This window comes from Camellia sinensis, chromosome 4 (assembly GCF_055761805.1).
Source record: "Camellia sinensis isolate YWXY chromosome 4, ASM5576180v1, whole genome shotgun sequence".
Lineage (NCBI taxonomy): Eukaryota > Viridiplantae > Streptophyta > Magnoliopsida > Ericales > Theaceae > Camellia > Camellia sinensis.
In genome coordinates this window covers 155,365,897-155,392,826 of record NC_138964.1, presented here as the reverse complement: position 1 = coordinate 155,392,826, position 26,930 = coordinate 155,365,897, and the positions used below count along the sequence as shown (strand labels likewise).

Here is a 26,930-nt window from a genome sequence, read left to right as displayed (position 1 = left end):
AACCTAACTATGAACGCATAAGGCCGAAATTGATGAAAATTTGAGCCTTCTCTTATCTTCCCTTCTCTTCTCTTCTCTCTCTCCTCTGTCTGTCTATCTCTGTTACGGTGCCACGTGTACAACCACTGATCGTTCGATTGGAGCCAACCCAAAGTTGCAGAGAGAGCCAGCCTTCGGAGGAAGAAGAGAGATAGTTTGTGCATGTCTTGACATTCACCTCTCAGTCCACTCTTTCTCTCTCTGTCTGTCTCTCATGTCCCTCCTCCTCGTCCATTTCACACCTCTCCCTCTCTCTGCAAACCCTATCATCAAACCCTAACACAACACTCCCTCACTTCCTCCCTCCTCTACTCTCTCTCTCTCTCTCTCTCTCTCTCTCTCCACAAATTCATTCCTCATTCATTCAATTCCCTCTCTGGATCGCATTTCGGGTTCTCTCTCTTGATCAGTTGGGTCAATTTGTGCATTGGTTACGTGATTGAATTGGTCTGTTTCGAGATCTGTCGTCTGATTTTGTGCAATTTTGATCTGGAAGGTGGTAGTATATCATTGAATCAATTAACGGTGTGGATCCGATCAGGGGAGTAACAGCGCCATCCAATGGCGCTGTTCAGAAGATTCTTCTATCGGAAGCCTCCGGATCGGCTTCTCGAGATCTCCGAGCGGGTCTATGGTTTGTTCTTCCTTTCCTCATTTAGCTCATAACTCACAATCAAGTCTCGCTTTTTTATTTTTATTTTTATTTTTTTAAATTTTTTTTTAGGGTTGGAATTTCTTCAGCTTCGGCAGAGGATGTAGAAATTTGTGCATTTTTTTGGGTTTAATTTGTTTGATTGTTGAACTTTTGTTCTTCTTTTTGGGATTCTACTTTTGGGTATTTTGTGAATTGGAGGATTAATCGATAATTTATTGAAGTTGTATTGTTAATGTCATTGTTTTGTGAATTGGGTATTTTGTGATGATGATTTTTGACTGTGCCCTGTGCATTGTTTTGGGTTCCATTTTGTAGTGTTTGATTGTTGCTTTTCCACGGACGTATTGGAAGAAGATGAATACAAAATGTACATGGGTGGCATTGTAGCTCAGCTACAAGACTACTATCCCGATGCTTCTTTCATGGTTTTCAACTTCAGAGAAGGGGAAAGGAGGAGCCAGATTTCAGATTTATTAACTCAGTATGACATGACAGTCATGGATTACCCACGGCAATACGAGGGGTGTCCTCTGTTACCATTGGAGATGATTCACCACTTCCTTCGGTCCAGCGAGAGCTGGTTGTCATTGGAGGGTCAACAAAATGTACTTTTGATGCACTGTGAAAGGGGTGGATGGCCCGTGCTTGCATTCATGCTTGCGGGTCTTTTGTTATACCGAAAACAGTACAGTGGTGAGCAAAAAACTCTTGAAATGGTGTACAAGCAAGCTCCAAGGGTTCTTCTTCATCTTCTGTCTCCTTTAAATCCCCAACCTTCCCAATTGAGATATCTTCAGTACATTTCTAGACGTAATTTGGGTTCAGACTGGCCGCCCTCAGATACACCTTTAGGTGTGGATTGTGTTATACTTAGAATTGTTCCCGTGTTTGATGGAGGAAAGGGTTGCCGACCCATTGTTCGTGTCTATGGTCAGGACCCTTCTACCACAGCCAGTAGAAGTTCTAAGCTTCTGTTTTCGACTCCAAAGACAAAGAAACGTGCTCGCCTTTACCAACAGGTAATGCCAAATTCACTTTATTTCAAAGCTGAAGTATATCATTTGATAAGGATTTATTGTGTACTTAATGGCTTCTAACTGCAGGAAGAGTGTGAGCTAGTGAAAATAGATATTCATCGCCGCGTTCAAGGGGATGTTGTTCTTGAGTGCATTCACATGGATGATGATCTAGTAAGGGAGGAAATGATGTTCAGAGTTATGTTCCACACTGCATTTGTCCGTTCAAATGTTTTAATGTTGAACCGTGATGAAGTTGATGTTTTGTGGGATGCGAAGGTTCAATTCCCAAGGGAGTTCAAAGCAGAGGTATGATCTTGTTTTACTTTGGTGGAATGTTCTTTGTCTGATGCTGTAGGGGTTGAATACATACTCATATTTGTGTCAGGTACTCTTTTCGGATGCTGATGCAGTGCAATCTATCATCACCACAGAAGTGGAAAGTGAAGATGAGAATGAGGCAGAAAGTGCTTCACCTGAGGAGTTTTTTGAGGTTGAGGAGATTTTCAGCAGTGTAGTGGATGCGCAGGATGGAAAAGCATACTTGGGTTCTCAGATAGTTCAAGACAATGCGCAGGATGATGAGAACAATAAAGTAGTTTGGACAGAGGCTTTGGATCCTCACACATTTCAAGACTGTGCAGCTGATGAGGCAAATCATAAACAGGATGGGCACTTATCTAGCGAAGACAATCACAAACAGGATGGGAAGGTTGTTTTTAATTCTAATGAGGTAAAATCCATTGCTTTAGATGATAGGGATGAGTTAGGTTCCTCCGTAGTGGTTGCCGATGCGCCTAGCAATTTAGAAACCAAGGTAGTAACTGCAGATGTGAGTGGCAAGTTGGAAGAGATGGAGAGTAGACAAGACAGAGAAGACTGTGCTATACAGAAGAACTTAGAAAGGCAGGGTTTGCAACAGAAGTCAAGTGCTCCTATCAGTAGACAAAAATCTGATAAGTCAATCCCACCTTCACCAAAGAAACAGCCAACTTCAAATGCAACTGTTACAAAGCAAAAAATTAAACAGCAAGAATCTCAAGGCACTCCTATGAGACAGGCAAAACCAAACACAGTATCTCGGTGGATTCCTTCTAACAAAGGCTCTTACACTAATTCAATGCATGTATACTATCCACCATCAAGATATAACAGTGCACCACCTGTCCTGGCCGTTGCAAAGGATTCTCGTGCAGGTAGCAAATCAAAGGCTTCTGCTACTTCTGGAGCTGTGGTTCCAACTGATGATGCTTCTGAATCCACTAGTCGTGAAGTGGATTGTATGAGAGGTGCAGACACTGAACCGGTGAAACATACTTCCTGTCCGCCAGCATTGGGTGGACCACCACTTCAAGTAACTTCCCCTCTTTATTCAGCTTCACCACCACTACATCCAGGCCCACTTTCAGTGGCTCCTCCTCCTCCTCCTCCTCCTCCTCCTCCTCCATCTTTCTACCAGTCTTCAAATTTTTTTCCCAAACCAGATCCTGCAAAAGGTCTGCAAGCACAGGCAGCTTCTCCACCTCCTCCGCCTCCCTCTTCAAGCTTTTCAATGCATACTTATTTGGATAATCTTTCTTTGCCACCTGCTCCCTCTTTGCAGGTGCCAGCAAAAAGTCTGTCCCCTCCACATCCTCCTCCTCCTCCTCCGCCGCCACCGCCACTGCCATTGTCTACGAGAAATGCTACTTTTGTGACTTCTCCACCACCTCCTTCACCTCCTCCTCCTCCTCCTCCACCTCCTCCTCCTCCACCTGCAAGCTTAAGGATGACTCCTCAAGGAACCCCTCCTCCACCTCCGCCTCCACCTCCGCCTCCACCTCCATCAAGCATGCAGAATTTCGGTAGGGCTTTTTCCCCTCCGCCGCCTCCACCACCTTGGAAGGGTGGGGCTGGGGCTTCTGCAACTGCTGCTGTGACAGTGTCAAGTTCTCCACTTCCTCCACCCCCACCCCCACCCCCACCCCCTCCTACTCTAAGTGAATATGCAACTTCAAAACCTGCCAGAGTTGGAGTTTCTATTCCACCTCCACCTCCACCTCCACCTCCACCTCCAACCCCACCCCCACCCGTGTATGGAGTTATGCCTTCTCCTCCACCGCCCCCACCCCTTCCACATGGTGCTCCACCTCCACCTCCACCTCCACCTCCTCCTCCAATGCATGGAGCACCTCCTCCGCCACCTCCTTCTCCAATGTATGGTGCAAGGCCTCCGCCACCACCTCCTCCAATGTATGGAGCACCACCTCCGCCACCACCTCCTCCGATGTATGGAGCACTGCCTCCGCCACCTCGTCCAGTCCGTGGAGCCCCACCTCCTCCACCTCCGCCAATCCATGGAGCACCACCTCCGCCACCTCCTCCTCCAATGCATGGAGCACCGTCTCCACCACCACCTCCTCCAATGCATGGAACACCGCCTCCACCACCTCCTCCTCCTCCAAGCCGTGGGGCCCCACCTCCACCACCTCCTCCTCCAAGCCGTGGGGCCCCACCTCCGCCTCCTCATCCAAGTTGTGGAGCCCCACCTCCTCCTCCTCCACCTCCTTCAATTGGAGCACCACCTCCACCACCTCCCTCATTGCATGGAGCCCCACCTCCACCTCCTCCTCCTGGAGGTCATGCACCTGGCCCTCCACCACCACCTGGCCCACCTAGACCTCCAGGTGGTGCACCTCCCCCACCTCCACCGTTTGGTTCCAAAGGACCAGCAGGTGGTGCACCTCCCCCACCTCCTGGAAGAGGCCGTGGGCTTTCACGTCCTGCAGGACCTGCTTCAGCCCCTCGAAGATCTAACTTAAAGCCATTACATTGGAGCAAGGTAACCAGGGCATTGCAAGGAAGCTTATGGGAAGAATTGCAAAGACATGGAGAGCCTCAAAGGTAATGAAACTTCTCTTTTGAATCCGATTCCGTAGTTTACCATGATATTTGTGGTTGGTCGTAATTAAAATTTCTCTAATTCCAAATAATTTTTGAGTTGTGGTTCGGTATTGTGTTCAAGGCCATTTACAACTGCTTGGTTGCTTCTAAGTGGATCTCTTTTTTCCCCACATGCAGAAATAGATTTAGATACCAATGCATAAAGTTCTAAGTTGTGACATTTTGAAATGTGATTCTGTACCTTTCTGCTTTTTGTTGTTGCCCCATATAACTCACTGATCATGTACTCTCTAATCCTAGTGCGACAGAATTTGATGTGTCAGAGCTGGAGACTCTTTTCTCTGCTATAGTCCCAAAGTCGTCCGGAGGTAAATCTGGAGAGCGGCGGAAGTCTGCTGGATCTAAAACTGACAAAATTACCCTGGTAATGCAAAAATGACTTCAATACTTTTTCTTTGAAACATCCTATTTTGGAAGATTTTATTCTGTAAAAGATGATGCTGTAAAAATTTATGGGATCAATTTGCAAACTCTTTTAACTGATCCTTGTGATTAATTTCTGATTATCATGCTTTGTGAACTATAATTTATAAATGGAAAATGCTAATGACCTCCCAAAAGGTTGTAATTAGTCTCGGTATGCATGTGAAAGGTGCATTGAAATTTGTACAGAAATATGTGAAAGTGCTTTGGGATGTGTAAAAAATATCTTAAGATTCTAAATTTTTTGGCATTTCCCTCCGCTATCGTTAGCATGACCCTTTGTAAATAACTATATGTTTGTTTAACACATGCACGGCTTCTGTTTTTATCAAACAAGAATAAGTGGTATGATCATAGAATAGCAAAAGTATAAGCTAGTTAATCAGTCTATTGGGTGGGTGAATGTAAAAAGATATTGATCAATTTGGAATGGCTACACGAGGTTATGACAAAGGCATAGCATATACGCAGATGACTTATTGTGGGGCTGGTTAATTGATGCTCTCATCCCCTGTCCATGCCATATTCACTTTTAGATCTTGACAGAATTGCTTTTGTCTTTACATTTGCTATTTCTAATGTTAGAAGCAATATTTTGAAAATGGGCTGCAATCGTTATGTAGCTATATGGACAGTCACTGCTACGCGTTAAAGCCACTATAGAGGTGTGATTGAATTTCACAGGTGTTTGGCTGGGCTGTTATGACACCATTATGACCGTTACTTCTGTTAAGTAACAGTGGCAGCATTTGCTACATTTAAAAGTCATTTTTTGTGTTTGGTTGTTTTCCTTTCTCCTCTTTCAACTTCTGTTTTGTTATTTATTTACTCAGCATTCAACCATGAATACCAAACATAATTTATATTTGTAGTTGTAACTTGTAAGTTGTATGTTGTGTAATTAAGTTACTTGTATAACTTTAAATGATCATAGGACTTAAGTTTTTTAATAAAATAAAAGTAATGATATCCACATTCCACTTCTAGCTTCATACCTTTTTATTTTATTTTATTTTATTTTTTAACTTTGAATAATAAAATAAATACAAGTGAAGCATTTTGAATTTATAACTTGATTAGAAGAAGGCAAGTGCATGTTGATTGGTGTTGTATGTGTAAGTATGATGGGGAATCTATTAGCCATCTTCTTATCCATTGTGATGTGGCAGGAGAGTTATGGTTTTTCCTCCTTGTCATGTTTGCCATTGTTTGGGTGTTTTCCAAGAAGGTGAAGGAGTTTTTGTATTGATGGAGAGGATCTTGTGAGGAGGAGGAAGGCTTGGGATTTGGTTACGTTGGCTCTTATGTGGATAGTTTGGGGCGAAAGGAATAGGCAGACTTTTGATGGCATGAAAGATTCAATTTTGCTGTTAAAAAGTAGATTAATTTTTTTGTTTTTTGTTTTTTTGGTACAGTTGGTTTTCAGGGATGGTTAATCAGTCATTGAACCAGTTTCTGGTATTTTTAGAGGCCTTTGAATATGAATTTTTACAGAGAGGTGGAACAGACCCTATTGAAATGGCTTTTTAATGTAATTTTATAATCATAAAAAAAAGGATTCCTGTTTTTAACTTTTGGGACAACTTAAATGAAGAAAGTAACTAGATCTTTCGAAAGAAATGTATCTGTTTCTTCTTGTTCATTCTGCTCTCTCTGAAAGATAATGTTTTTTTTTGGGGATAAATAAGAGAACTTTATTCATCCTAAAAAATAATGTTTATATACGTACTCATTAAATAATTGTGTGGTGCTGAATTTATTATTATTATTTTAAACATAGTTGCCAAATTGGGATTCGTATCGTGAATTGAAATGGGTCTCGTACCGAATCGCGAATCGAATCGTGAATCGTAAAGATTCAGTCACTTTTTCTAAATTACTTAAAAACAATTATCTACATATTTAGATGTTAAATATATCGTATGAATACGAAATATTTAGAATCAATGAAAATATTATTTTCAATGATAATCACGTAGTTTAATAGGTAAAAAGTTAACAAACGTTCCTATGTAAGATCATCATCTTACCTTTTTTTTTTTTTTAGATATTTCTTATCGACTATTTTTAATTAATATATTAACTAAATAGACAAACTATCAATTTCCAAAGTAACAATAATTAACAGTAATATTGATATTTGGACAATAAGTATATATTTTTCTAAGTAATAGTGAGCAAACCATAAGAAAGAATTATTTAGAATCTTTTATTTTAAAGTTTAAAACATTTTAAAAAGTATAATTGACATCATACATGTAATATTCAATATAATAAAATAGTAATAGATAATTCATAGTATAACTTTAATCGTAAATATCTTTAGAAGATATATTATAATTTTTTAAAGGGAGAGGAAATGTTAAAAATATGTTGGGTTTGACTGAATCTGATTGAATCCTATTAAAAACTCCATGATAATCATGTGTATATGTTGGTTATTTTGATATTAAATGCTATTAGAAGTTGTATTATGTCATTTTCACGAAAAAAATGGAGAAGAAAAGAGTCAAAAATATGTTGGACACAATAATTTCAAAAATCGTATGAATCGTTTGTAAATCGTGCGATTCACTAGAGATTCTTTTCCAAAATAGATTCACTTATAGAATCGTAAATTGAATTGCGAATCGTAAGATTCTGATAACAGAGTTTTTAAATTTAATGGTAGTAGAGCAATTAGTCACAAAATCATCCTAAAAAATTGTTATTAGCTTTGCAATTAGACTTTTACAATTTGATTCTCATTTCTTCTCCACAATTTTTAGTCTGTTACTGATAAATGTTCTTCTTCATGCTTGGGCAGGTTGATCTCAGGAGGGCCTATAACACTGAAATTATGCTTACTAAGGTTAAGATGCCATTGTCGGACATGATGGTAAGCTTGACTGAATCAAACATTGTGATTTGTGTACATAGAACCTCCTTTCTCTCTTTGACATGATTGAAGGTGCTTAGCGTGATGTTTCCTTTCAAACCTTATGTGTTGGGATTTTGTGGAAAATCTAAAGTGGTTGTGGTTTCTATTAATGAGGAAAATGTTTTTGCCATATAATAAACACAACGATACTTAACCTTGGGGCATGAATTAAGAAAAATTTATCATTTTTAGGGAAGTATATCCATGTACATCCCACGTTGTGAAAATGTAAATTAAAACCTTCCATTTGCATATGATGCAAATTGGGTTGACATGATAATTAGCGAGATAATCTAGATTGTCAATGGTTGTCAATATGCATCTCATTAAATTAGTTAATAAACTAACCACTTGTGTGGAGGAATTTATACTTATTGTTTGAGATTTGATAGCTAAAGAAATGATGCGTAACCAAGGTTTTAAAAAGCGGCCGCAACTGTTACGTAACGCCGTTACGTAACAGTTGTGGTGGTTACTGACACTCGTTACGGCCGCTTTTGCAGTGTGATTTAGATTCACAGGTGTGTCGGCCGTAGCGGTCGTAATGTTGCTGTAACAGTCGTAACGGCCTGTTACGCACCGTTACGTAACGGTTCCAAACTGCTTCTTTTGAAAAAAAAAAAAAAAAAAAAAAAAACTGAAAATGGGGAAAGAAGGATAAAGAGAAAAGATGGAGCAACAAGAGATAGAGAGACAGAAGAGGGAAGATGAAGAACATGTTATTGATTTGTTGAAGCTGTAAGACCTATGCTATTCTATTCAACTGCTATTACTCAACCATTTTGTTTGTGTGTGTCCATCTATATATTGTTTAATAATAATAATAATAATAATAATAATAATAATAATAATAATAATAAGTGCGATCATTATCTATTTGGCTTGGTTAAAATATGTATATATATATATTTGAGCTCTTATTTATTTTCTTACTTTTGTCATTATTTATCTTATATATAATAGTTAGTGATTGGTTTTTTTGTATGATATAAAGTCATTAATTATTAAAATAAAATGTAAAAAACTCAGTTTATAGTGATTTAAAAATATGAAATATATTGGATCATACTTAAAAATTTACAAAAATTAATCAATATTTATTTTAAACCCAATGAATATAATTATGGAAAAAAAAATATGTGTATTGGTAAGTTTTTTTCAAATTGTGCAAAAAATAAAAAAATTTACAGTTCCGGTTACCGCAACCGTTACGTCACGGCCTTTACACCCCGCAATCGCAACCGCTCCACCGCCACCGCTACGGTGACCGCAACTGCTTTTCAGAACCTTGCGCGTAACACAATATCTAGAGAAAGTACTACAGTCATGGTTAAATGCTTGCCATTGACCCTTTTCTATGGTGATATGTGGGCTGCTCTAGGTAGTTTTGGTTTGGCAAGAACCCTGTCCTAGCCCAATCTGAGGTGCACTCAAGGTTCTAAATATCTGCCGGTACGTGCCGTACCGGCCGGTTCGTACCGGAAAATTGGAGTGTTGAGTCAGATATTCACCGGTATACCGGTGAGAATGAATTTCGCGTCCGTAGCGTCCGAGTCCCGGTACGTAGCGGCTTGAATTCGATACATGGGCCGATACGGGCCGATACAGTCGGATACATCTCTATTTTTTGTTGTTGTGCTCTGTTCTATTTCTGTTTCTGGTTTTTTTTTTTTTTTGTCGACGATCTAAATCTGAATTTTTCTGGGTTTGACGGAATTCTACAACTTCCGGTCAACATTTTGTGAGAGAGAGAGAGAGAGAGAGAGAGAGAGGATTGTTTGTGGTTGTATTATGTATGCGAGTCTGATATTGAAATGGATATACATGGAGCATTACCAGTCTGAGATTGAAATGGGTGAGAAGAGAGGTACTTAGGTATATGGAGGTGCATGGGTTTATGGTGGATTTGTAGAGTGTAAATGTTTAATTTTTTTTTTTTTTAATACACCTACACCTCTATTTATGTTAATATATATATATATATATATATATATTTATTTTTTTCTCAATACAAGACAAGGCAAGCGCCGCAACTTGTCTATTCCCGCACTTGCAGCCGGCACCAAGGACGAAGCACTGGCACTGGTACGAAATGGCGATCCAAAATGTTTCTGGTTAAATTATGACAAGTTGTCATCCAATTATGATCGGATTTCATTTAATCCACCATTGCCGTATGTTCATCCATTTACAGAAACAGTATGGATCGTTCCAACAGCCATACAGCAATGGGTTGCAGACAATATAAGAGACGAAGCCCAAAGACCGCATAGGCCCAAGAGCATTATAGTTGAAGGCCCATCTAGAATTGGTAAAACATGTTGGGCCCGGTCTTTGGGGCCGCATAATTATTATTCTGGCCACATCGATTTGAGGGACCACAAGGACGACGCTTTCTACAACATAATCGATGATGTGGGCCCACAATTTTTGAAACATTGGCGGGAGTTTATTGGAGCACAACGGGATTTTTTTTCAAATTGTAAATATGCCCGCCCGAAGAAGAGAAAGGGCGGGATTCCAAGTATTATATTATGCAACCCCGGAGCCGACTCCAGTTACAATGAGTTTTTGGAAAAACATGAACACGCCGGGCTCAAAGCGTGGACAATCCGAAACGCAGAATTCTATACAGTCGACGAGCCCCTGTTCGCCAGAACCAATCAAGAAGAGGCATCGTAATGCCAAGAAGAAGGCCCAACGCAGGAAGATATTCCACTTCCAATACGGGTGTTCGTTATTCCACATCAACGGATGTATCAAACCACATCCATTGGAGAGAGGGGACGCTATTAGGGGTCTTCTACGATACTTTGACAAACCCGATGTGGTTCAAAGCAGTGGACATGTCCAGACCGGCCAATCAGGGGGTGTACAAGATAGAATGCCTCTTCAATTACAACTTCCGGAAAGCATTGAGAATCCGGACGTTTACCGCTTTGAACCAGTAAATACAGTCTCCGACAGGCTTTGAACCAGTATTTTACATTTCAAGTAGTTCAAAAAAATACAAAATTATAGTAGAACTTTGAATTGATTCTCAAATTATCTCCTTAATTTACTCTATCAAATTATATTGATTTGATAAAAACTAGTCAAAATAAACATGTTGTGCATAAGATCATATATTCCTACTCATATTCAATACATACAATTAAAAAATTTATTATTGAACTACTTTTGTGAAAAGAAAAGGAAGGATCTTGTTTTATGATCAATTTACATATATATGTACTAGAAGTGGTGGGTACATGCGGTGCATGTGCATATGATCATTATCATTTAGAGAAATGAGATTGTGAAATGTATGATTGAATTCAATATTTTATGAATCTAAAATGATCAACAGTTGAGAGATTTGAAATGAAATAAAATAAAATAAAACTAAATATAAGGCATAAATGCTATTGGGTTGTTTTGGGAAAATCCAGAAAATGAGACATCAACACCAATTCTAGCCTACTCTTTATAATAGTATAGATAGATAGATTGATAGATACCTTTCCATTGTGACTATAAGCCTATCATTCTTCTTTATAGATAATTAGCTCAAGTATAGTTCCCAACTACAAAAAAAATAAATAAAAAAATAAAAATAGAATTACCTAAAATAAATGTTAGCAAACTAACCCTGCTTGTATTCTTGAAAACACAATATCCCATCTTACTTTGACTTCTGAAACATTACATGCTTTTCTACTAAGAAGTACGAACACTTCTAAGAAGGTGGTGTATCCATGTCATGTTCGTGTCGGACTCCAACACTCATTGGACACTTCCTGACACGTATCCGATACTCATCAAAACGTGTCTTATTTTTTAAAACATTTTTTACACTCTTCAGACACTAGTGTCTATTGCTTAAATACACTTGTCCATCGAATAAACACACATAAAACTAATTATAAGTTTGAACTAAATAGTTTAGGATATAATAATAAGAGAAAAAATAATGTAAATTTATAAAATAAGTGTTATATTACATTTTTTTATTATCTTTGAATGATATATTCATATTTATGACATAAAATAAATATATAAAATCTTATATTTTGTGTGTGTCCCCCACGTGTCATGTCCTGCATTTTTTTAAAAATTAGTGTATCGATGTGTCTGTATCTGTGTCATGTCATGTCATGTCCATGCTTCTTAGCTCTTCTACAAACCCTAGGAATTTTTTCCAAGAAAGATGAGGTTCCATCTATATCTTCTAAAGCAAGTAAAATTGGTCAACCGGTGGCCAAGGATTTAACCTGTTATTGTTCTACAGATCATCCCTGAATATGCCATGGCACTTGGTTCTTGTGCCAAAGCTTTGGCCTCAAGTGTGAAAGCTCCCCCGTTATGACCATCGGGGAAGAGCAGTGTCAGGAACTTTTTATCTGCTTTTACAAATTAGAACCACACTGCCTCTTCTTCTAGGATGTCCATCCAATTCCTTGTGCGAATTGTATACTTTTATTATATGTTTGTGTTGTGGGTGTCTATACAATCTAAATTAAACCTATGAGTTTCTTGATAGAGAATATATATTGATTTGAAAATTAAATGTACTCAACATTAATAATTGTGATGGACATAATATAGAGAATGCAGCAATTTTTACTGCCATGGGATGTGAAATTTTAAGAAAATTAGAGTATAGAGTGCAACATGGGCATCACTTACGAGGGATATAAAAATTATGGCGAAGACTAATTTTGTGTATATACATGTGATCTCATCATTTATATATGATGCATATTTTATACATGCATACTTTTATAATGCAACAAATTTTATTTCAATTTAGCTGTTTAGTTCAAAAAATATTATTTCAAAAACATAAAGGATGAAGAGAAAAGTTAGTGATGCTTTTGCTTCCTCCACCAGAAAGTCTTTTAAAAAATGCTCAGAGTTTACTAGAATTATAATTATTATACTTGTACTTGAGTTTTGAGAGGGACAAATCTTACCAACTCGAAATCTTTAAATTGGGACTTAGAGCCTAAAATGTTAGCTGAGATAACACATGTAAAATAATTTATATTAATTATGAGAGAATGGAAGAGCATGTTGGATTGTGCAGTCACTTGTTATCAAATAAAAAGTTGAAATTGACTATGCTACATGGATAGGGTATGTTTGTTGGGGCAGGTATGAATCTTAGCAATGGATTCATCTAAATTTATCCCAGGATTCCTAGAGTAAATGGTTATGGAACATAGAGAACTAAGCATGGCTGCTTCACTCATTTTGAAAAATCTGTCCTTCGAAGTAACATATTAATGAGGTTTATGTCCATTGTATAGTGAACTTGGATTACTCGGAAATGCTTGCTTGTTGCATGTCCAACTATAAATGTTGGATGCATATCCCATACCTTACCAAGAGGTCATGTGTCTGACATGGGTACTTCATGAATTAAGAAGACTCTATGAAACATATTTTTTTGAAACTTGTATGACTTGATATGCTCTATAGTCTAAAAACAATTTCCATTTTCATAGTCTGAAAGTTATCTTATTTAAGTCCTGCTTTTCAATGTTACCAACAAATAAATAAATTATAAACATCATTTGGAATCAGGATCAAATGAGAAACAAATTTGGTTTTAGTACCTGAGAAAATTGCAACCTTTTGTTAGTTATTTGCTTTGTTGATATTATTTTTTTGTATACTTAGATTTTCTTTAGACAAGTGGTACATTTTATGAGCAATGAATTTGTTGACCCTAAATAGGACCTCTATTGGTCGTCAATGCTGTTTGGTGTTTGTCTTCCAATATTGAGGTTTTCCTTTCAAATAAAAGTAGTAACTGCATTTATGCTCAACTTCCACAGGCTGCAGTACTAGCGATGGATGGTTCCATTTTAGATGCTGATCAAGTGGAAAATCTTATAAAATTTTGTCCTACTAAAGAAGAAATGGAGCTTATTAAGGTGATGCTCTAGTGTAAAGCATCATGGACTTCAACTTTCTATTATCTGTATCATCATTCTTTTTGACATGAGATGGTTTCCTGCTGGGTAGAAGTAATTTCAATAGTTTCATTTGGTCCCTTTTCTTTCATTTTCCCCTAATTTTTGTATTGACTTTCTTATTTGTGACTCTTTAGAATTACACTGGTGATAAGGAGAACCTGGGGAAATGTGAACAGGTCAGTAAACCAGATCACATACTCAGTTATTTATGTAGTGCTCAAAAGATTTGAGCGCTTTATGGATCTGAATGTATGGACAGGGGAAAGTGCTCTCTTTGCTGCATTAATGAATATATTGTACTTGACCAAATTATTTGAACACACTGAAATTTGATTTGGTTTTGTGTAGTTGTATATAATGTGTGGATTATCTGTTTACTTGAGAACTCAATAGGCCTCAAATATTTTTTTTCCCACTTTTTTGGATCTCGAAAGATATGAATGATCTCCCTCCAAGCCGTAAATACGACTTTCATCAAATACGGCTTTCCAGAGAATTCTCTATGTCTGTATGGGATCAAGTATGGAATTCTGTTGCTGTTGAAGGAGGGCCCAAAAGAGGAGTTTTTAAGCACACTCTGAAACTTCACACATCATATAAGATAAAATAATAACTAAAGGCAACGGGACTATTGCCATCAAAAAAATGGCAATGGGACTATCAAAATTTTATGACCATATAACAGTTCTAAACAGATTTAATTGACTGGAATGAGTGATGGATCCTGCCAATTTATTTATAATTTTCACGAGGCAATTTTCTATAACCTTGTTTATGACCATAATTCTCATTTCCATTAGTTGGAAATGAAACTAGAATCATTTATCTTTCATGGCATGTAAAACTACTTCAGCAAAAGGCTTATGAGTAAAATCAATTTTAGACAAGAATAGACTTGACAAATTCCCTAATAGCCTGTCTGCCAAAGTTCCGCAAAATTAGTTCTCTCTCTCTCTCTCTCTCTCTCTCTCTTGTTTTTGGGGTGTGTGCTTGTGGATAAATTGGACTTCTGAAATTACATCTTACGTTCTTAGCATATCATTCCAAATATTTTTGGAGAGAGTATGTTTGTGATTAGCAAAATAAAATAAGGAGGTCGCCCGTTATTATGGGGCCATTGATGTTACAAATGTGTAGTATGAGCCGGATATATATTTTGTAGATTCAAGTGATGAAAATTAAATAGGGTCAAATTAGATGCTTTGGGCGTGTGGAAGAATGAGGACAGTGGAAGTGGTGATAGTGCAAGATGAAGTCTACAGAATTACCAGGTGAAAGCTGAAGAATAATGGAATAGCTTTGGTGAGGCTTGATTGTAGCTACTGTTTATTTGAGAGGAGTGATGTATTGGAAGTTGCCATTTGAGTGATGTACTAAAAGTTGTCATGTGTTCCTAACAATTAGTTGTTTGAACTTCTAAGAATATGCTTTTCCACTGTTTGTCAGTAATGTGGATGCATTGCTGTTACCAGTGATTATTGTTCATAAGTTTTGTGATGCTTTTGTTTTTTATGGAACCATGGGTGTTACCTATTCTAATTTTTTTGACTATCTACATTGCTGTTTCTTATTCTTATTCTGGTACTTTTTCCCTTTCAGTTTTTTCTGGAGCTGATGAAGGTGCCAAGGGTGGAGTCTAAATTAAGAGTGTTTCTTTTCAAGATTCAGTTTAATTCTCAGGTCTGGTATCTGGAAATTTTATTGGTACTTCTAAGAGATTTCTTAAATTAGCATGTAGCCTCAGTTGTCTAATTCTTGACCTACATTGCAGATTTCAGATTTTAAGCAGAGTTTGAACACTGTGAACTCTGCATGTGAAGAGGTATTCCTCTGGAAATAATTAAGCTTTTCATGCAGCAACTTCATTTTGTTTTGATCTAATATGATTTTCACTGGTTTATTAGGTTCGGAATTCCCTTAAATTGAAGGAAATCATGAAGAAAATCTTATATCTGGGGAATACATTAAATCAAGGAACTGCCAGAGGTAAGGACCTGTATATTGATTCAGAATGTCTTCTTAAATTTCATCTGTTAGGTAGTGGGCAAATTGAAATGGTTTATTTCGATCTTGCTTTAACTGGGGTTTGTGTAACTCTTTTAATTATGTTCATCCTAAGAGTTTTTCACTGAAGATCAAGATTCAAGAATTAGAGCAGAAGAACAAGATATGAAAATAAATGATTTGAGTCCATTCCTTTGAGTATTGCTCTAGTGACATTCTGCAATGCCAATGGTGAGGCTCTTTAAGTATCTACATTTGGGTTAGAAGCTGTGTTCCGTGGACTCTTCTGCTTTCTCTAGTGTACCTGTGTCCACCAGATATATATGTCTGACAGTCGTACTCAATTTAGATAGACAGAACCTCTAATGCTATATGATGTTTGAAGAAGAAGATGCTCATATTTGCTAGTAAATAAACATTACTAGCTTCTCACATGAATGGGAGATATAATTCCATATTTTCTCTAAATCCTATTTAATATGAAAAATATTTCTAAACAATTTACAACATCTTACCTATTAATATTATACAGTATGGAACATGTATAAGTTTTTAAAACGAGTCCCCGGACTCATACCCAACTTTTGGATGCATATTCCAATATCTTAAGATTTAGGTTTAGAAAAATCTGACACTTGTGCACCCTATATTTGTACCCGAATCCATGTAGCATAGGTTAGAGGATGCAACTTGATATCCATGTTTGATGAATTCTTTCTTGTGGTAATTGGAGGTGGAATTTGCACCTGTACAAGCTGCGTACTGTGTTTTAAATTTTGATATTGTGAATATATTTGTGATACTTACCAACCTCAAAGAGGACCAATACCAACCTCACTTGCTGGGCCCAGATTAAGGCTGTTAAGATCGCGATCTGGATTGTAGGATTGTACAATCCTACGAACCGACTTGTATTTTGGATTGGGCCCATGTCAAGATCATGGTAGGATTGTATTAGGATCAGTAGGATCGGTGGGATAGTATCGGGATCGCGATTCCATGCGATCCTGATTTATAGGGTTTTTTTTGCCAACTTTAAAGCAAACAACCCTTTATCGAGATAAAAGACGAAGAAAAATTGACCCATTGAGCTGCGATTAGGGCAATACAAATTGGGGAAAGAGAAATTGGACATCAAAGCTTCAGATTTTGTGGAACCTGGTATCCTTCTTCGAATCTTCCTTTCTGTCTTCTTTGTTTCTTCTCCTTCTTCGTGCTGCTCTTCTCCTTCTTCGCTGCTCTTCTGCTTCTCCTCCTCCTCTTTCTTCTTCTTCTTCTTTTATGTGTTCGATTCTTCTCTGTAGTTCGAATCACCATTTTTCTTCTCCCGACTTCTTTGTTCCTCCTCTTCTCTCATCTTTGTTCTGTAGTTCGACTGTCCTTGTCTGTATATTATTTATTTTATTTTTTTGTCTGTTCTGTTTTTGTTCCTGATCAAAGCGAACATATGAGAGACTGAAAATCAGAACTCCGATTGAAACATTTGACAAGAACTTTGAATCACGTCCCCCGACCCTCCCCCTGTTTGTTCATTTTTCCTACTTTTTTCTTCTTCATTTTTCTTGGTTCTTCTTTGCTGCTGTTGCTGTTCTTCTTTGGTTCTTTTTCCCTGAACTTTGCTGGAAAAAAATTATTTTAATTTGAACCATAAATTTTGTTCAGCACAACTCTATGCCAATTCTTTTCTGAAAAAATGTTTGAATGCTACCTTGAATTGCTATATTTCTTTTTTTGGGGGGTCATTCTATATACATTTTGATAATATTACTTGGTCATATCATAATTATTGTGTTTTTTAATCATTTTAGTAGGATCTTACGATCCCCGATCCGATCCGGTAGACCCCCAAAACGATCTTGTGTAGGATTCCGATCTTAACAACCTCGGTCCAGTTATCCCTGTAGTCTCTGATAATTGCTGACGATTAATAGTTTAGGGTCTATTTCGTGGCCCATATAGAAGACTTTTGCAACCTGTGCCTCCGAATTCTGATACTGGACTACTGAAAACAAAGGAGATTTCTGCAAATAAATGTGACATCATATGAAGTGAATTGATTGTCTCCCTTCTCATTAAGAATATGTTGGTTAGACTCAGTTTAATTTTCAATTTTGGTAGCTTCTACGACTTCAGTCAACTATAGTAGAGGTTTAGTAATGCTTAAAGGAATCCATGAGACTCATACCACAAGGTCTGTCCTTTATACTCCCGAAGTGTTGAATGTTACTTAAATTGCCTTCTACGAATGCATTTATAAAAAAATGTTGTTAGATCTGTCCTTTCAGGAATGCAAACATGTTAAGAGTGATGCAAGAAATTTTGCTCTTGATTCTGTAAAATACTTTTGCTATGTCAAGTATATCATGTTACTGTTTTGCCTATTTAAATATCTTGAAGTAATTATACTGGGGGCATCCCAATTTAGTCAGAGCATCCAGATCTGCTTTAAAAGAAATGTAATTACAGTACAAGGCACATATGATACATCACATCTTTGAACGAATTTCTTAAAATGAAAGTTTTTTTTTTTTTTTTTTTTTTGCTTTTTTCTAGGTTCTGCTGTTGGATTCAAGTTGGACAGTCTTTTAAAACTCACTGATACACGTGCTTCCAACAGCAAGATGACATTGATGCATTATCTTTGCAAGGTATGCTTATTTGCTTTTTCTTGTTATTGAATCAGATCTTTCTGGCGAACTGTAGGTTGTCCATTCTCATTGTATTAGTTGACTAGTGTATATATATATATATATATAATTGTGTTGAATAAAAATATTGAGGCAAAATTCATTTTACAAGCATTAGCTCTCGCTGAAAAGGAGGTGATCCCTCTGCACCTTCCAGTACAGCTACCTTGACTTCATTCCAGTCACTAGTCTTGCAGTCCTTGTAGTAGAGTCGATAAATTATATGCCTCTAGTTGAATCATAAGGACGGACTTCAGTTTTGACTCTATGCAGTATGCGTATAAAACTATGTTGGATCTTTCTTGGAACATAACCTAGAATAAGATCTTCACCCCCTGAAATTTAAAAATAGCCCAAAAAACCCTCATGTGGTTTTGAATTGAAGTGAAATGCCTAACACTTTCAACCAAGGTTTTAAAAACTGGACCGGTGAGCAAATTAGAAACACTAAGGATCCTCTAGAGTTTTTTTTTTCTAAAGTTTTCTAAAGTGGTGTGTTGTATGGGTGAGATTTAATGCTAAAAAATTGATGTGACTTGTCATTAAATCTCAACCATACAACACACCACTCTAAGAAAATTTAAGAAAAAAAAACTCTAGAGGATCCTTACTCAATTAGAAAAAGGATTGGGTGGACGGGTCACCGATTTAACCATCAAGTTGAATCGGAATTGAACCGTGACTTCATAACTATTTTATAAATAAATAAAATACATTCATTTAAAATATTTTTATAATTTAAGATATATATTTTCCAAATATATATGTTCATATATATATATTTTTTATTAATATTGTTTGTAAAAATATTAATTATACATGTGTTTGAGAGATATTACTTTGAATGCAATAAATATTATATATCTCTTATATATTAACGAGGAGCCATGGTGGCATAGTGGAAGTTCATTCTCCTTTCGAGCTTGAGGTGTTGGGTTCAACTCTTTGCAGCACCCCCTTTTTTTATGTTGGATCAAATATTTCTGGAGCTAGCAAACCTGGTTTGTTTGCTTCAACCCGTACTGGTTTAACTGCGAATTTTGCTAGTTTAGCTAGAAAAGGCCCTGTTTTCAAGTGAGAATGGTTTAGAGGGTATATCTGAACTGGACCATAGACTAGTCAACCGGTCAAACCGGCCGGTCCGGTTTTCAAAACATTGCTTTCAACAACAAAACAACATATGTAAAATGATCTTAATTCCCCCCCTTTGTCCTTAATCTAAAGTGGGTTCAAGAAGCATTTTTGTGTTGGTTTGGATTACTTCATTCTATAGTAGTTTTCGAAACCTATGAAGTCGTTAAATGTTCATTCCATGAATCTTTGCTTCGTAGTTTGGTGCACTCATTTCTTGTGCTATGAAACTGAATGGCATTTACATTAAAGTCTTTTATTCATTCAAAGTGCATTAATTCACACAATAATAACCTCTAAAGGTCTTCCCAGGCATCACCATAATACAACCTGAAAGGTTTGTTTATTTATTTATTTTTTATTTTTATTTTTATTATTATTATTATTTTTTTGGGGGGGGGGGGGGGGGGAGAGGGTGAGGGCTGCTTGAACAGATTGATGGCAATAGATGAGACTAAAAGTCCATTACCAGCAAGGAGAAACCCAATAATTGGGGCGGGGGTGGCAGGGAAGATGGCTGGGGTGGCTGGGTTAGTGAGGGTTAAAGGTTTTCACATAAGAAGATGAAGACATGGGCAATATTGACTTCTTATATTTAAAATTTTTGACAAATTATTTGTCTTGTCAACTCTCAAAACACATTGTGGTACAGTCTCCTTCAGTTTGAATGGTGGTGCCTATGTGTGTAATGTTGAGTTGAGTGTACGGAGGGACAGGAATTGCAGAACTTTTGAGGGTGTAGAGATGGTGGTACATAGGCTAAAGTTGTCACTTGTCATTACTTCATAGTTTTCACTTTTCATTTTTCTATTGAAGGGAAGCTATGTCAATCTACTTTTACCCTTGTAAATTTCATAGGAGAAATTAATTTTATTGATGGCCTTCAATTTTGACCTTGTATACTAGTACAGAGGTCACCCGTTTTAGCACTTTTTGAATAATAGTTTTTTTTTTTTTTTTGAAATTAAAAAAAAAAAAAAGAAGGAAAAAAACAGATCTTTTATCTAGTCTTAATACTGGATTGTCTTGTGCCTCAGGTCCTTGCCTCTAAGTCACCACCTCTTTTGGACTTTCATGTGGATCTTAATAACCTGGAAGCTGCAACAAAGGTTAACATGCTCTCTTTCTAATTGCTGATTTGAAGTATGTGACAAAAAATGTTTGGATTGTTTCAACTGGGATGTACTTCCTTGCAGATACAATTGAAGTCCTTAGCAGAAGAAATGCAAGCTATTATCAAAGGATTAGAAAAGCTACAGCAGGAGCTGGGTGCATCTGAAAATGATGGTCCTGTATCTGAAGTTTTCCGTAAGGTACATCCTTTGTAAGTTTTTCATTCAGCAACAGTAATTTCACATGTTCATTTGGTGATACTACTTTTAATTGTCCCCTATGGATAAATTTTGAATTTCAAGTTGTAATACTTTCTTCAAATTGTGGAAGTACAATGTGGATTATACCCTACATAGGTCTTTCACTGTAGACATATGGCCTTCACTCTGAAATGATTTATTTATTTATTTTTAGTTATCTAGAAAATCTTGTAAATGTAGACATGTGACTTGCAGTCTGAATATTGAAGTAATTTTTATATAGAAAATATTTTAAATATTTTGTTATTGAGTTTGTTTTTCTTTTTGGTGCTATCGATTTACTTTCTTAATTGATTATTGATTGTTATTATTTGTTATGTAGACACTGAAGGAATTCATTGGTATTGCTGAGACAGAGGTGGCAGCTGTAACGAATTTGTATTCAGTGGCTGTAATTGTCTCTAAGCGCATCAACTATCAAATTAATTATTTATAGCATCTCTCTCTCTCTCTCTCTCTCTCTCTCTCCTAAAATCTTCTAGCAAATTTTTTTTTTTTTTTTTTTTGGACAGGGTAGAAACGCAGATGCACTTGCCCTATATTTTGGTGAGGACCCCGCCCGTTGCCCATTTGAACAAGGTAACATATGAGTAACACAGTCATCAAATCCCTACCCAAAGTTGCCATTATTAGTTTTAAATTTCACCATTTTTATATCAGATGTGACGAGGTAAAATTATATTAATACATACAGGTAAAATTGGCGTTTCAGTTAAAAAACGGTGATTGGGTGTTGACTTCTTGTTACAATATTTATTTTAAATATCTTGTGTAAGAATTTTTGGTGCATTATTCTATGCACATTACTTTAATATTAAAAATTATTGTCATCGGTTAAATACTCTTTTACATATTGCATTAACATAATGAACGCTGGTTATTACACCACCAATCATTAGTTTGGGGATTGGTTTTGGCCATGGACTTCTTTTCATGTGAAGAATTGCTGTATCTGCAAAATTTGACCCTGAACAAAATGACTGAAAGGATAATATGTTGTTACTGTCTTAGAAATCTTTGTGATTTCTCCTTCATTGTTTTTAAAATTGGGCATCGAGGCTTGAACTGGGCTGATTTATTCATGTGATTCACCACTCTCTTGGTTCTTTTATGCGGCAATGCTAAAGCTGGCCTCGTTAATCATATTCATTTGATTTATGCAGTTACTGTGACCCTCTTAAACTTTGTGAGGTTGTTCCGAAAAGCACATGAAGAGAACTGTAAACAGGTTGAATTGGAAAAGAAAAAAGCTCAGAAGGAAGTTGAAATGGAAAAGGCAAAGGGGGTTAATCTAACAAAGAAAAGTGGGAAATAATTAAGATTGTTTGCTTCAATCCCCGGCAATGGGGAATTATGGTTCTTCCATCAGAGGTCTGCCAGGTTGCTTACACGGTGTCCAAGGACACGTATTCAAAGACGGGCAAGGAGTGTCCCTCTCCAGTATTCTCCAGTATTGTTGTAATGGTACGCCTTTTACGGGATTCAAGAAAATGAAGGGGAAAGGCCCCTTCCTGAGGCTTGCGGACCTTAAACTGTCTTTTGAACAGGTCAGATGCATGAATATGATTACATCACTTGGCCAATACTGTCTGATATATGACCGTATCATTGATCCTGACATGTATCCTGATACTGTTATTTAAAACCGTTATCAGTGGTTATCTTAGTTATTGGAGGAATGGATCTGGCCCTTTCTCAGTTCATGTATAGAAGAAGATTTTGGTAATATTTGGGTCGGTTCTTCAATACACTAGGCACAGTTTTGGCTTTCACCATTCATTTGGCATTTCAGCACCAGAGAGCGATTGCCCTTGTGACTGTAAAGCACAACCCCACAATGTAACATGAAACATGTACAGAGCTTCTAACCTTGTACTTAACATTCAAATTTGATTCTTTTCATTGTATCATAGAAGTAGGATCTCAAATTATCTAGGAACAAAAAAAGTATGACCCCTTTTTTTTTGTTTTTTCCCCCTCTCGTATTGAGATTTTGGCAGGAATTCATCACGAAATTGTTGTATAGAAGGTTAGGAGGATAAGAAGAGGAAGTAGGAGACAGGTTCTCTTTTGTTGCAATTGTAATATAACTTTAGTATAGGCTGTTGGTTTAGAATCTGCTTGTTTCTTTCATTGATTCATATTTACTCGGAAGTATATTCTCATTTATTTGACCTAAAAACTTATCTTCTCATCTTATACTCCCGTGTACTTGAGATCGGCCTCTTTGGTAATTCGAGCTGTGTATGTGGAATCAATTTGCTTCATTGTTCTTGTTTGATATATATGCATTTGAGTAGGGCATTAACACCAACAGGTTCGAAACACCATTTGGAAGATCATAATCATCTGGTTGGTATTTTGGTGCTTTTTAACACGTGCGCACAAAAGTGGGCGTTAGGCTGCCTATGTGTCAAGGCATGCTGCAAGTGGTATTACCTCCGTCTCTCAGACCATGTTGTAATCAGTAGCTTTGTGTGATGGATATGACTTTTTAGGGGCATTAAACTGAAGTTTTGCCAACATGTGCCAAGACTAAGAATATATTCCACTAGGGAAAACTGAAATTACAGCGCTAAGGGAATTCGAGAACAGAGTTGGAATGGTAGTATCATTCTGAAAAATGATACCGAGCAAGAATAATAGGTCAGAAGATTTGTTTGTTGGGATGTTACAACTTTTTAGCCACTTATTTCTGTCTTTAACCAGTGTATATGAATGCACAGGTTCTTGGAGTCTGAAAGTCCATGATATATACTCCACTACAGGGAAAACTGAAAGTACAATGCTAAGACTAAGAATCGAGAAAAAAATTAAGATCAAGTCCAATGAAATTGACTTTCACCAATTGTCCAATAGTGACCAAGGATAGAAAGAAGTTTCATGGTAGTAATTTTTCTTTCTCCGGCGATAAGAATTGATTGAGCCCTAAATTCAGGCCAAGTTTGGCATACTTGAAAAAAGATAAAAAGTTAAAAAGTCACTATTCTATTTAAGTCACATCATCTTATTTAAGTCACATCACCTCTCTAACACATCACTTCAAACCCAATCCAAACTCAATCTATATTTTATAAAAAGTCAAAAAGTGCATTTATTTAGATCATTCCAAACAACCCTTAAATCACCAGTACTTTTTACCATTATGTCACGAAGTTCCACTGAGCTTGGAAACTTTGTGAGATGCTACAATTTTCTTGAGGTTGGATTTGTAAATCATCAAAAGGGGTTTGTCTTGATATATAAGCCATCAAAAAGACATGCGCACAAAAAAACAAAAAAAAAACAAAAACTACTCCAAAAATGAGATATGTCTACCACATTCATTTTTTGGGTGTGATCTACACCACAGTATGAACTTAAAAGCCCAATGGTCCTTGGCATGAGCTCATGAAAATCTAGCTAGTAGGGAATTTTCTGAATGAGATATCATGACACAAATATTCTTTTATCAAACTCTTTTATTTTTTTCTTCTTTTTCTTTTTCTTTCTCTTTTTCTTTTTGTTTTTTGATTTATTGATGAGATTCTTGACAATGTCATGATTGTGTTGTCCCAATCTTAATGCTAAACTGATATACAAAAAACTGTTGCAACAAAATTCTTTTACAAAGTATACAAAATCAAATGAATAACTGAAACAGAGAAATTGAGTAAACAGCTTGCATTATACCCAAATTTGCCTATTTCTTGAGCTTACTCCAACTGAAATATATGCATATGGAGTTACCTATACAAATTATTGTATCCTTTTTTTCCTGAGCAACCGAGTTTTTCTGCGGATACCGCCTTATTTGTATGAACTAATCTGTAGCCTTTCCCGGCAAATTTCTCACAAAACAATTCATGGAATGTCATCTAAACTCTTCACATTTTCAACACTGCTAATAATATCCCGGTAAGCTGATTTACAGCTCTTGAAGAACACATAAGTCACAATGGTGTCAATGACAACAATGATGGAGTACAAGTAAGCGATGAACATCCCTTCTAAAGCAGTAGAAGAATTTGAACTCTTCGTGAAATAATAAGCCCTCACTACCCGGTATTGGAACAAGGCTTCGATTGCAGCGAGAGCCATATTGGCAGGCAGAGCCAATGCCAATGCTGTTGCAGTCCTGCCACGAATCAGAACACAGGCCTTGAGAATTGCTTGAAAACCGCCACATTTATCTACCCCGGATAAAACCAATGCCAAGTTGCATATTATGAAGGCATTGGCAAGAATTACAGAGTACATAACAGCCCCGGTAGCAGAAAGGAAGAGGAGGGAGTTAGGGGAAGAGAAGCCAAACCCTTCAAGGAAATTGAATGCCAAGAAGAGGAGAGAGAAACAAGTGGCATTCGCGGAGAGGATGACAATGGAATTGCATATTTGGGTGAGAAGGATGGGGTTGTAGATGGATATGAATGAAGCAAGAGAAGGGTGAAGAGGCGGTTTGTGGTGGTGGAGGGCTTGGATTACCGAGGCCTTAGCGAAGAGGAGGAAGGAGAGAGTGAAAGGGAGGACAAGAATGGAGGAAGTGATGGTTTGGGAGAGTTTGAGGTTGAGAATGGTGAAGAATTGTGAGGAGGGAGGGAAGGAAGCGGCGTCGAAGAGGGATCGGAGGCGGTGGTAGATTGTTGGGAGGAGAGGGGAGAAGGGGACAAAGGTTTGGGAGAGGAGGACTGAGGCTGAGAAGGGGAGAGAGAGGAGAGAGGAAGTTATGGTGAAGTATTGGTAGTTTTTAAGGAAAGTGTGGATTGATGTTCTAAGTATCTTCCTTGTTCTCCCCATTGGGATTGATGGGTATTCTTCTTCCATTTGAGAGCTTGGAGATGGAAATGATGATATGGGTATATCTATGTCTCTCAACAATGGGCTCTATATGAATGGAAGAGTAGTATGGGAGTCATTGAATTTTCCTCAAATTTCAAATTCTCTTTAATGGTTTCTCTCTCTCTTTCTAGTTTGGAGGAGTTTGGGGAGTTGGTGTTTTGGATGAATAGATTGGCCAACAACTACAAAATCAAACAAATGGGAAGGTGGTCTTTGAACTTAGGTTTTAACAATGAGTTTAGTTTTTAACAATGAGTTTGTTTTGGACTCATTGTGGTTGGGGGTGTTGCGTCTTTGTGATCTCCAAATATTGAAAGAGCACTCACCCTTTTCAAGTGTGTGAAATACACAATGTATAGCTTTTTGGTGTCTTTTGCTTGGTGATGCAAAGAGGGCTTATTTTAGGTTGATTATAAGGTACTCTTCTAGCCTAACTCTCCCTTGTAGCACCTCTAACGTCTCGTTTGACAACATTTAAGTTTAGTTAAAAAGTCAAAAAGTCGTTATAAATTGTCACATCATTCTTTCTATTTTTCTTTACATCTTCTCATAAAAAGCCAAAAAATTGCTAAAATAGTATGTTCCCAAACGAGGCCTAAAGATTGTGTTTAGAAGTAGGATTTTAGAATAGAATTATGGTGCAGTATGGTAGGGAGATAGAAGATTTTCAAATAATGAGACACAAATGTGGAACAAAATTAGGAGACCCACATAAGTAAAGACCATATGTGATACCAATTTTTTTGTCTCACATCTGTGTTTGAAATTTTTTTTATACACAACATTCTCATTTGTGGTGGAAAAGGAAAATGAAAGGGACATGTGACAAAAATTTAATTTTTATTTCATTCACTTTTCATTTCCAACCCACACAAATCACTCAAAATTTTTATCTAAACACATCCTAAATGAACTTTACATGCACAATTTATTATAATATGTTTTTACAGATTATTTT

General features: G+C 37.0%; 2 protein-coding genes across 6 annotated transcripts; one reads left to right on the top strand and one right to left on the bottom strand.

Annotated features, from left to right (window-relative positions):
- On the top strand, positions 1-23,336 carry LOC114285630 (actin binding protein). 5 transcript variants are annotated; one of them, XR_014327715.1, is made up of 17 exons: positions 1-673; positions 1,010-1,713; positions 1,798-2,019; positions 2,099-4,593; positions 4,894-5,017; positions 7,883-7,954; positions 13,819-13,917; positions 14,094-14,135; positions 15,559-15,639; positions 15,738-15,781; positions 15,864-15,945; positions 18,517-18,611; positions 20,819-20,890; positions 20,978-21,094; positions 21,477-21,545; positions 21,667-21,733; positions 22,318-23,336. XR_014327715.1 is itself a non-coding variant. In XM_082866621.1 (17 exons), exons 1-17 carry the CDS (start codon positions 601-603, stop codon positions 22,467-22,469), a joined length of 4,617 nt encoding a protein of 1,538 aa, XP_082722747.1. In that variant the 5' UTR covers positions 1-600; the 3' UTR covers positions 22,470-23,336. The 5 variants fall into 5 exon arrangements, 1 of the variants encoding a protein (XP_082722747.1); XR_014327713.1 differs by having other exon boundaries at positions 15,731-15,781; positions 20,978-21,105; XM_082866621.1 differs by having other exon boundaries at positions 15,731-15,781.
- Positions 23,337-24,731: 1,395 nt separating this feature from the next.
- Positions 24,732-26,278, bottom strand: LOC114285629 (uncharacterized). The gene has a single exon (XM_028228696.2). The coding sequence runs from the start codon at positions 25,955-25,957 to the stop codon at positions 24,998-25,000; it is 960 nt and encodes a 319-aa protein (XP_028084497.1). The 5' UTR covers positions 25,958-26,278; the 3' UTR covers positions 24,732-24,997.
- Between the last annotated feature and the right edge of the window lie 652 nt (positions 26,279-26,930).

Bases quoted from the DNA above. Each gene is read 5' to 3' on its own strand.
- LOC114285630 (XM_082866621.1), top strand. From the start codon at position 601: ATGGCGCTGTTCAGAAGATTCTTCTATCGGAAGCCTCCGGATCGGCTT. The intron at 1,714-1,797 runs GTAATGCCAAAT...TTCTAACTGCAG, and splicing joins GTGCTCGCCTTTACCAACAG to GAAGAGTGTGAGCTAGTGAA. The intron at 14,136-15,558 runs GTCAGTAAACCA...TTTCCCTTTCAG, and splicing joins ACCTGGGGAAATGTGAACAG to TTTTTTCTGGAGCTGATGAA.
- LOC114285629 (XM_028228696.2), bottom strand. From the start codon at position 25,957: ATGGAAGAAGAATACCCATCAATCCCAATGGGGAGAACAAGGAAGATA.